Below are 12,024 nucleotides of genomic sequence, written 5' to 3' on the forward strand. Positions count from 1 at the left end.
TGAAAAAGTTTATCTGGACCAGAAATGTGCCAGGCAGTGGGGACAGAAGGACAGATATGAAATGGGGTTTACTTTCAAGATGGCAAAGTGGGTAGGCTGCTGAGCCTAGAGTCAGGATGACCAGACCCTGCGCAAGTCACTTACCATCTGTCTGCCTTAATTTCCTCAATTGAAAAAATAGAAATCATAATCACACTTCCCTCTCAGAGTTGTTCTGAGGATTAAATGAGCTTATTTATAAAATGCTTAGCATAGTGCTTTGTATATAGACCCTTGTACCTTGCTCTTACCTTCCTTTCCAGCTTTAATTCATATTATTCTTATTTTTGCCAATTTTTTAAAATATCCTGGATTAAGTTGGACTGTCTGCAGTTTCTCAAAGTTGACATGTTCTCTCATACTTCCTGAAGTTCTACAGGACACTTCCCATTCCTGGAATTCAGTACTTCTTATCTCTGCCCATCAGTATCCCTTTGACCCTTCAAAGCTTAGTCCAGGTGTTGTCCCCTCCATGAACCCTTTCCTCATCTGTGAAGCCAAGAGTGTTTCTCCTTCCTTTTCAGCATTTCCAAGATGGCTCTTTTGTCCCCATCACAGTCCATATTCCATTAGACTTCTGGGAAATACATTGTGTATTTCTGTCCAGGAGACTTTAAGATCTTCAGGGAAAGGAATTCCTTTATATCTTTATATCCTGAGCACTTAGCAGAGCCTCTCTCACAAAACTGGTCTTAATAAATGTTATATAAAGTGAATAAGACCCGAATTCCCTTGTTGGTATTCATGGAGAAACATTGGGAGAGTGGAAGATCCTGGGAGATTTGAGATGTGCAGATCTGTCCCACCATTCAAAAGAAAGGTGAGAGAAGTAGATGCTGGGGGCTAATGACCCTCACCTTCATAGAAATTTCTGGCAAAATTCTATAACTCATAATCATGTGGGTAACTGGTAAGCATATAGAAAAGAACATAATCATTAGGAGCTAATTCATAGAGTTAATTTTTTCCTTGACAAGGTTACTTAGCTACCATTTATGTAACTCTTTAAGGTTTGCCAAGCATTCTAAGGATATCATTGTATCCTTGTAGCAACCTGTTATAATCCCCATTTTACAAAAGGGGAAACTATGGCAGACAGGTCAGAAGCTGACTGGCCCAGGAGCACATAGCTGATAAGTGGCAGAGCCACATTAGAGTCTTGAGCTCTTCTTGACTCCCAAGTTTCCTGTGTCACCCTAGCGCTTTCACACAGGACAATCCCTTTGACTTGTTTAGTTGTTTCTGTTGAGTCTCATGACCCCATTTGGGGTTTTCTTGGCAGGAGACACTAGAGTAGTTGGCCATTTTCTTCTCCAGCTCACTTTATAGATGGAGAAACTCGGACAAGCAGGATGAAGTGTCTTGCCAGTGAATGCCTAAGGTCAAATTTGCACTTGAGTCTTCCTGACTCCAGGCTTAGTACTCTATCCTCTGTCCCACCTGGATAACCCCTGTAGACTTAGGTCTTGGGAGATGACATTTATATAGAGCCCTCTCCAGAGAGGATCTCCTCTGTTCTTCAAGCTGAGGATACTTAGGTTGGAAGGAAGTGAGTGAGAAGGTGCTAATGTAGTGTCTGAGGCAGGATTCAAACCTGAGGCTTCCTGGTTCTGACTAGCCCTCTGGCCACTACTCACTCCATGTCATCTGAAGATCCTTGAACTGGGTGGTCAAAATGTTAATTTCAGGAAAAAATATTCCATAAGATCCCTTCATATCTTTGCTAATATATGTTGAAATTCAAGTATTTCTCAGGTAGATTTTGAAGTCAGTTAAACTACTGTACACACAGTGTTGATTGATGACTTCTTGGTTGCCTGAAGAAGTTTTTGGCAGAGTCCCATGTCTTTTGCTCTGCCTGTTCACCATTTTCTAATAAATTACTTCAATAATAATAGCAATAAATGTTAGGATAAATGACATCATCAAGGTTTGGAGTGAACATCACAGGCTTGAACTCTAGACCAAAAACCACCAGATAATATTAAAACCAAAACAAAATAACCCTTGCTTCGGTTTTAAAATCAGTACTAGGTATTAGTTCCAAGGCAGAAGAACAATAAGGACTAGGGTATTGGGGTTAAGTGACTTGCCCAGGGACACACAGTAGAAGGTATTTGAGACCATAATTGAGCCCAGGACCTCCTATTTCCAGGACTGGCTCTTTATATACATAGCCACCTAGTTGCTCCCACAATATAACATTTTAACTGTGGTGAATTTTAAGTTCTACATTTTTAAAAAATCCCTTGTGTGAGTATAGGTTGGAGGAGACCCGTCAGCTATGGTTTTATGAAAAAGACCTGTGGGGTACAGGAGAGTGACTGGTGGAGGGTAGGAAGAACACAACTTCATCTTCTTGAGTTCAAATCTGGGTTTAGGCACTAGTTATGTGACCCTGGGCAAGTCGCTTCACCCTGATGGTCTGAGTTTCCTCATTTATAAAATGAGCCAGAGAAGGAAAGGGCAAACCACAGCAGTGTTTCTGCTGAGAAAGCCCTAAGTTGGGACAGGAATAGTGAGGCATGACTGGAATGCCTGAAAAACATAGTGAGGAGACGTTTTAAGGTTTGCAAAGCACTCTGCATATGTAACTATATTTGTGATATATATATATATATATATATGTATATGTGTATATATGTATAACATACTCATTTGATCTAGTAGCCATGAGAGGTAGGTGCTATTATTCCCTTTATTTTACAGATGAACAAGCTGAGATAGGATTCCATTGCTGAATGTCTGAGGCTGAATTTGAACTCAGATCTCTCTGCTTCCAGAACCACTGTTGTGTTGCTGCCTTTCTGAATTGATAGTTAACTTTATAAATATATATATATATACACATACACATATTTATGTGTATGTGTATATATATATATATATATATACATATTTGTCTACTGAATATCTGTCTATCCATTCATCCATCTATCCATCCATTTCACTTAGAGAGCTGATGAGGGGACATCATTGGCAGGCTGCATTAGTAGACTAAGGTGCTCCACTGACACGATTTCCCATCTCTGCCTTGCCTTACTTCCATGGCTGGAATGCCCTCTTGCCTCATCTCTGTTTCACTGAGTCGCTTTCTTCCTCAAGATGCTACTGGGGAGTGATCTTCTGTAGGAAGTCTTTCCCAATCCCCCTAACTTCTAGTGCTGTCCTTTTCAAATTACCTTGTGTTTAAATACTTGACATTATTTGTGCTTTTCCTTTATAATCATTCTATATGTTTTCATAGATATCCTTCTCATTTCCCTTGTTAAAGTGTAAACTCTTGGTAGTAGGAATTGTTTCATCCATTACATTCCCAGAGCCCAGCACAATGCCTGGCACATAGTAAATGCTTGCTATTTTATTCTTATGAACAAACCAAGGCACTCTGGCTCACCAGTTATAGTGAACCCTGTGAGGAACAGCTCCTGACAAGATGGTGGACTCCTCTTATAAGCCCATATAATGGAGTAAAAAGAAAAGAAAACTGAGTTGTTTCATGTTCCTAGCTTAAGCTCTATTTCCCCACATTCACACCAGCAGGACGTGATGATGAACACGTACTAGGTTAGTCCTTTAAGAGGCTAACAGGTGAAGTTGCTTTACTTTAATGTGAGTGTTTGGGGTTGTAAATTGTTTTGCTGATTGGTTTGCTCTCCTGACTAGATTATAACTGTCTAGTAACCAGCCAGTAGAGAATGAGGGGAGGGACTGATTCACATTAATAAAAGGGAGCCTATGTACTCCAATTCTTTGTACTTGCTTGCTAGCTGTAACACTGGCTCATGAGTACCCATTCTTGCAAGGATGCAATAAAAAAGCCTTTGCCACATTAATGCTGAGTTCAAGATTTTTTTGAGTAGGTGGTCATTCCTCTGACTGTGTCAAGGAAGGTACCTAGAATTTTATTTTGATGCAAATGCTTAATGAAGAAGCAAAGTCCCCTTCCCCCCAAACCAAGCAAACCCCTGTCAGAATTTAGCAGAAATGCTATTTCATTGAACCAGGTTTCATTTTGGTGTGTACCTATTTATAGACAAAATGTGGCAGTCAACACTGGAATCCGTTAGCAATGGATCTGAGCTGGAAAACTGTGTGCATGTGTATTTAAATTCTTTTGTCTCCTATTTTATTAATAGGTTTCACTGGGATTGATTCTGAGTATGAAAAGCCAGAGGCCCCTGAATTGGTGTTGAAAACAGATTCTTGTGATGTGAATGATTGCATCCAGCAAGTTGTGGAGCTGCTACAAGAAAGGGTAAGGAGTAGGGCATTAAAAGTCAGATGTGCTCATTGTGCGCAATTCTTTTTCCTCCTTCCACATACATGAAGTGAAAAACCAGTCTGAGTCGTATGTACAAGTACAGTGTATGAATTGTTATTTTTAAAATTTCATGACAATTGTTCCACACATCCTTATGGACAAAGTTTGGGATTCTTTAAAATTTTTTTTTCAATTTTTTATTTTTTGACTTTTTTTTCCAATGGGAAAATAAAGAGATGTCTATTTATCAGAATTATCATTTGATGTTAATCATGGAATTGCTGTCCTTAGGAGTTTTGTCCTAAGTGTTATTTTTTATGTTTGTCTTTTTATGTTTGTTATTTTTTAATATTTATTTTAAAATGCATTTTTATGATCCAGGGCGATTCTGAGGGACTTAGGACAAAGAATGTTCTCCACCTCCAGAGAAAGACTTTTAGAGTCAGAATGCAGATGAAAGCATATGATTTATGACTTGTTTATTTGGGTTTATATTTTGAGGTTTTGGTTTTATAAGATGACTCACAAAAATGCACAATATGGAAATATGGTATGCATGATGAAACATGTATACCCAAGATCAAATCACCTGCCAGCACTGAGAAGGGAAAGGAGAAGGGGAGGGAGGGAGATTATTTTGATTATATAACTTAGGGAAACTTTGTGGAAATTTATTACAAATATTACAAATACTATAATTGGTAAAAGATATATATATGTATATATATAGAATTCATTTTTAAATTTAAATTTAAAAATTAAATTAAAATTTTTGCATTCTAAATTCTCCCCTTCCATCTATTGAGAAGGGAAGCAATATGATACTCATCATAAAAGTAAAGTCATGTAAAATGTATTTCTGTATTAACTAAGTTGCATAAAAGGAAAAAGCAAGAAAAATGAAGAAAGGGAAAATATGCTTCAATCTTCACTCAGTTTATCAGTTCTGCCTTTGGAGGTGGATAAAATTTTTTATCATGAAACTTTTGGAATTTATTAGATAATTGTTGCCATCAGAGTGGCTAAGTCATCACAGTTACAATATTACTGCTATTATGTACTGTACAGTGTGCTCTCTTGGTTCTATTTACTTCACTTTGCATCAGTTCATATAATTCTTCTCCAAGTTTTTCTGAAATCATCTTGCTTTGTTTTTTCTTACAACACAATAGTATTCCATCACCAACATTTGTTCAGCCATTCCTCAATTGATGGACATCCTCTCAATTTTTAATTCTTTGCCACCACAAAAAGAGCTGCCATAAATAATTTTGTATAAATAGGTTCTTTTTCCCTTTTCTGGGGGAACTCTTTTTAGGATCAAGACTTACTTAGTGGTATTCATTCAGGGCTTTTTCATGAGGTTATGGTTGTAATTAAGTCATAAAGTTTTTAGTGAATGAATAATTTATTCTTCCATAAGACTCTAATTTAGTGAAATGAACGATTCTTCCTTTTATATACCTTATAAGATCATAAATTTAGAGATGGAAAAAGACCCTTTGATGTAATAGCTTCATAGATCTGGAGAGGGAAGGAAACTCAGAATTTGTCTAGTCCAACCCACCTCATTATAGATAAGGAAACAGAGGTCTAGGAATGTTCTGTGACTTGTCCAAGGTTAAACAGATGAGTAAGGCTCAGAAGTAAGATTTAAATCTAGGGCTTGTGAATTGAAATAATACTCTGTCCAAAATATAATGCTTCCTCCAACCTCCATTATTTTACAGGTGAGGACCTGAGACAGGTCCTGAGAACTTATATGTGATCCACCTAAATTCCTAGAGTGGAAGTAAATGGAAGTTTTGAACCCAGGCCCTCTGACTCCCCATACAGCATTCTTTCTCCTTGTACCATATTATCATATCAAGACTCGTTTTCCAGAAAAGAAAACTGAGGTTCAGGAGGTGAAGTAATTTTCCAAGTGTTTGCTGCCCTTTCCTAAGTTTCTAAAGTATTTTTTCCCTAAGCTGTCTTATTCTTTCCCATTCCTGAGGAGAGTGACACTTACTCTCCTCCTGTAGATGAGGAGATGGGCTCCATGAGGGTCAGTGATTCACTCTTCCACATTGTTCTACTATGGAGCAGATTTGTGATTCATATCCAGCCTTTCTGACTTATGATTTTCTCAGCGTGGGGCACTCCCACCCCCTTTTTTTTAAACACAAAAAATGAAACCCTTAGTTTATCTCTTAGAATTGATACTTAGTATCCAGCTTGTCATTTCTTATAGCACAATAGTATTCCATCACCAACATCAATCACAGTTTGTTCAACCATTCCTCAATTGATGGACATCCCCTTGATGTGCATTTTTTTGCCACCACAGAAAGAGCTGCCATAAATATTTTTGTACAAATAGGTTCTTTATCCATTAAAAAAAAAAAATCTCTTTGTGATAGAGACTGCATTAGTGGGGAAATTGAGAAGGAACCAAAGTTGTCAGATACTTGGGGAATAAATATAACGTAACACCACTTCCTTCCTCCCCTTCCCAAGTTGTGCTGTTAACAAATGGAGTCAGTTCTAACTAGACTGAAAGGGTAAGTAAAATTCTCCTCAGCCCTCCTTCTTTAAACGATGTTCTTTGAAGGTCCCCTCCTAACACATTAAATCTGATTGAAGTCTCTAGTAAAAATCAAGATGTCTATTTAGGTAAAAAGGGTTGAAGAGTAATGAGGACAGAGGGAAAGAGGAAATCCTGAGCTATTTCCCTATACAGGTGGTCCTAAGGGGTTTGAATCAGGGAGTCTTCTTTAGAATAAGCTCTGAGGTTCCCCTAAGGGTAAAAAAGTCTTTATGCTAAAGGTGTCACCAATTGAAAGATAAGATCTTCTGTTGCTCAGGGAAAAAGCAAAAGGTTAGTTCCCTCTCCCTTCAGACCTTGGAGAAAAACCTTTTGGTTTCCCAACTGCTGCCTTTTTGAGCTTGGTTAGAAAATTCTATACCATCCCTGGATGGTAGCAGGGTTCCATTTCTTCTTCTCTTGAGACAGTCTTTCAAATTCAATCTTTCCATTTCTTCTGGTCTTTCCCACTTATACAAGACCTTAGTAGTGGTTTCCATCTGGTGATATTCTCTTAAAATGATGGTTGTTATTAGGTCATAAGTTTTCAGTGAATAAATAATTTGAATAAATATATTTAGAAACCAAAAAAAACAAAAAACAAACCCACACACCTTACTTTTTCTCTTAGAATCAGTGCTCAGTATTGATTCCAAGTCAGAAGAGTTGCAAGGGCTAGGCATTTGAAGGTAAATGCCTTACCCAGCCACACACAACTAGGAAGTGTCTGAGACCAAATTTGAACCCAGGACTTTGGTCTCCAGGCTTGACTGTCTATTCACTGAGCCACATAGCTAGCTACCCTGGTACTTCTATCACTAATGCAGGATTGCAGCTGCTCTGTGACTTGGTAGATGGCCTCTAGTTGCTATGGCTCCCAAATGCATCCTCACACAGCAGCCACCTCAGTGAGTCCTGACCTCTCTGAACCAGGCTAGGCTGATCCTTGGAAAGCAGTCAGTCACCCAGCCCAGATTAAGTACTCACATGTAGCAGCTATATAACCAGCCCATGGAAGTTGGGTCGACTGGCCCAGTTCATCAGAAACAAGTCAGCAAGCTTATATTAAAGGCTTAATATGGTCCAGGCATATAAAGAAACAGGCTATTAGAAATAATAGGGATTGCTGCAATTCAATGAGCAAAGTCAATAGGAATTTATTAAGCACTTACTCTGTGTCAGGCACTCTGGGATAAGCTCTGGGGACCCAAAGAAGGGCAAAAATGGCATTTCTGCCCTCACAGAGTACACATTCTAATAGGGGAGAAGACATGGAAATGATTACATACTACTAGATACAGACAGTGTACAAGAGCTGATATTGCATCATTATTGGCTCTTAACCTTTGTGTATGTGTGTTCTGGACCCCTTTGGCAATCTGGTAAAGCTGCTACATTCCTTCTCAGAATGATGTTTTTACGTGCATACAATTAAATATGTAAGATTGTGGAGGAAACACTTGTGCCAGGCATTGTGCTAACTTGAAAAATAATTGTCAAAATATAGAAACAAAATGTACAGCTTCCAAATGAAAGACCCTTTTTTAGGGGAAAAAGACTAGCAGTGGAGGAGCCTGGGAAAGGCATCCTGCAGGAGTTCTTTACCAATCTCCTACTTGAACTTGGCTGGGCCCTGTTGCTGCTGGAACCTTTGAGAATTCAGGACCTTGGTGGGCCATGGAACCTTGTACATAGTAAGCTACTTAAGAGGGATTTTTTTCATCCTTTAATTTTGCATTTCCTGTATCTGACTCGTAGCTTAGTACATAGTAATTGGGTCATAAATGTGCATTGATTGAAATAAAGTCCCATTCTACGTGAAGGAAATAAACAATTTTTTAATAGTTGCATAGGATCCTGAGATACAGTGGGCGAGTTGGTATGGGTGGTATATTTAATAGGACATTCATTTTAATAACTTAATAGTATATCTTAATATTTAATAATTTAATAACACTTTTAGGGAAAACTGGTTAGAAGACACATATATGTCTATGCCACTTCCCACCCAAAGAAGTGGTCTACCAAGGACTTTAGAAGGGAAACTTCCTGTCTTAGAGTAGATACTAAGAAAGAGTGGTAAGGGTAGGTAGTTGGAGTTAAATTGGGCAACTGGGTTTATAATGCATTAAGTAAAATACCTAGAATTGCATAGGAAATCAGTTTTATCAGGGTCATATAGCTATGGCTCAGAAGTGGCCCTCTATCTATTGAGTCAGCTGCTTTCCCTTCACCTCTCATAAAGTCTTAGTTTCCTAGCCATTTGTAACCGCGAAAATGTGGTTTGCCAAAACTGTAAAGGTTTTGGCCAAACTGTAATGACAATTTTAGTGTCTTGATTTAAAATCTAAAATTAAGTGGTTGCCATGGGAAAATTCCCAAATATGAAAATACCCAAGTCAGCTGGGTTTTATGGAGATTTTAATTAATACAAATGAAGGAATTAAGGGAAGGAGAGAGAGAGAGAGAGAGAGAGAGAGAGAGAGAGAGAGAGAGAGAGAGAGAGAGAAATAGTAGAAAGGGCCTAGGTCAAATGGCCTAGGCCTGAGCCTAAGAGAGAGCGAGTTAGTCTTTATCACTCACCACAAGATCGTCTTCAAGCAAGCTCCAAACCTCCAAACTCCAACTTCAACTAACTTCCAATCCAAAAACTAACTCCAACTAACTCAAATTCAATAAGTCTCTTCCTTTTAAAGAAATTTTCTCTTATGTCACCTCCTCTAAATTTTCACATCTACCAATCACAGTATAGACGCTTCTTCCCAGGACTGCTCATTCTTAGTTTTCATCTTCTTTTGTTCTCACCTTCTCTGGTTAGATTAAATCCTCTGAGTACTTCACACTTCTTGTTAAGCTTGCCTTGTGTAAGTTGCTTGACCTTTTAGGTACTAATTTAACCTTTATAGATACTAAGCACCTTTTTGTATTAGATCTAAAATAGACCTAATTTAAGGTTTTAGCTTCACTCTAAGTATGAGTTAGGGACTTTTCATTGTTCAGTCAGGAGTTTTCAACTTTATCTTCCCCTAAGGCACTGTCTGAATAGGGTGGAGTAATTTTAAAAGTTCTCAATACATTCCTGACCAAGTACCTCCATTGTTAAAAATGGGGAATAGCTTAAATCTTCTGAAGTAGAGTCTGAACAGTTTTAAGATTCACACATTTCCAGCTCAGCTTGGGTTCTCCTGTCTACCCAGACTCATTGCTGATTCTCTGATTTATTAGGGCTTTCACTTTAAAATTATTTTCTCTCTACTTCTCTGTGTACATGTTTTATCCTCTCAGGGAATGTCTACTCCTTCAAGACCAAGACAGCTTAGTTTTTGTCTTTCAATCTCCAGGGCCCAGTGCTGTGCTGTGTATAGGAGACAGTTAACAAACAGTTGTTGGATTGGTTTCTTAGACTAAGAGTATTTATACTTTAAAAAAAAGTCACACTTTTAAACATTATAAACAATCTAATAACATTTCTTCCTTTGGCACACAGAATATATAATATTTTTGGCAAAGTAATTGCTAAAATTCATGAGATCAATTCTACTAATTAAGCTCTTGAAGTTTGTGAGAGATCCTATGACAGCCCTCACAGCTAAATTTAATTGTGGGTATTCTCTAGGCATGATTGCAACTAAAATGATTAATGGAAAAGCCATCTAGAATTCTTTATTTCTTAACAATCCAAATATTTTTTTTCTATACATCTCTCTCTTTTACACATACACACACACATGCACATATAGAGCATTGGTCTTGAGATCAAGAACACCAAGATCCAAATCCTGCCTTTTACACATTCAGTACTAGCTCTATGACCCTATGAAAGTCACTTAACATCTCATTACCCAGGCAACTCTAAGACTACGTTCCAGAGAAAATACTGCATTGGTGGAGAGAGTGTTTTCATGAGTAGTTCCTCATGCCAGTGACACCAGATCTTGTCACTATCCCTTTTTATGCTCTTCTAAAATGTTTTTTTTTAAAAACCCTTCATATTTGCTAATGTTTATTTTATGAATGTACACTGGCAGCCTCTCTTAGTTTGTATGTCAGATGGTCATGTGTCCTGGATTTAAGGTGTCCCGAGGGAAGAGAGTTATAGGAGTATGTACCCTTACTTGTCCTTTCCCTGTCAGTGTGTATTGTGACCTATTATGATTTATCTGAGCCCATGTAGATATGTTTTTAGATTAGATTATCTTCTTTAATGTTCCCTCACAAAATTGACAAGCAGCTTAAAAAGATTCTTGCCTGAGAAACTGATCATTGAAGATAAAACTAATAATGTGAATAAGAACTTTATCACAGATATTCAGTCATTTTTCAGTCATGTCTGACTCTTCATGCCCCCATTTGGGATTTTCTTGGCAGAGATACTGGAGTAGATTGCCATTTCCTTCTGCAGTTCATTTTACAGATGAAGAAACTGAGGCAAACAGAGTTAAGTGATTTGTCCAGGGTCACACAGCTAGTAAATGTCTGAGGCTAGATTTGAACTCTGAAGATGAATCTTCCTAACTCCACTCTACCAGTTAGCTGCCTAGATTTTTATTCATTCACATTAACAGGTTAAAAACAGTAATTGTTTAATTAGATAGGATAAGAAAGTAACTAGGAAATTTGATATTTGAGGGCAAAGTTTGTCTAAATGAATTGTTATACTTACTGATGAGTGAAACTTAACACTGTTTTTGTGATGATGAGGTCTGTCAGTGGTATATGACCTAGTAGATAATTTTGAAAAAAATAAACACCTCATTTGTCCCTATAAAAGTAACTTTCTAACAAAGACTGAGAAAGCAGTTGCTTTTTGAAAGATTCGTACTGTGGAGAGAGCATTTTAAAAAGAGCTGTTTGGAAACTATAAATAGTAATAGTGAGCATTTCTAGAAGTGTCTTAAGGTTGGATGAATGCTTTATATATTACTTTGTATGATCCTTATTTGAAATGTGTCCATCCTTATGTAATTTTGTTGCCAAACAATGTTTAACTGTAAAAACTCTTATCTGTATATTTGAAAAACTTAGAAACAATTTGAAATGTTTCCATTTTCTGAGATTTTGTTGCCAAATGATCAAAGTGTGTTGTTACCTATAAACTCTTCTCTGCATATTTTAAAAACTTGGTGATGGTGTCCTAATCTGTAGTTGAAAAAAT

At 37.5% G+C, this 12,024-nt stretch overlaps 1 protein-coding gene across 3 annotated transcripts in view; it reads left to right on the plus strand.

Annotated features, from left to right (window-relative positions):
• PAPSS1 (3'-phosphoadenosine 5'-phosphosulfate synthase 1) overlaps positions 1-12,024 on the plus strand; it is a 281,936-nt gene that overhangs the window by 201,104 nt on the left and 68,808 nt on the right. For all 3 annotated transcript variants that reach the window (XM_056803105.1, XM_007495828.3, XM_001366425.5), the window contains one exon: positions 4,179-4,297. In XM_056803105.1, the coding sequence (XP_056659083.1) occupies positions 4,179-4,297 (119 nt within the window). The remainder of the gene's footprint in view (positions 1-4,178; positions 4,298-12,024) is intronic.

Source organism: Monodelphis domestica, chromosome 6 (genome assembly GCF_027887165.1).
Source record: "Monodelphis domestica isolate mMonDom1 chromosome 6, mMonDom1.pri, whole genome shotgun sequence".
In the NCBI taxonomy this organism is placed as follows: domain Eukaryota; kingdom Metazoa; phylum Chordata; class Mammalia; order Didelphimorphia; family Didelphidae; genus Monodelphis; species Monodelphis domestica.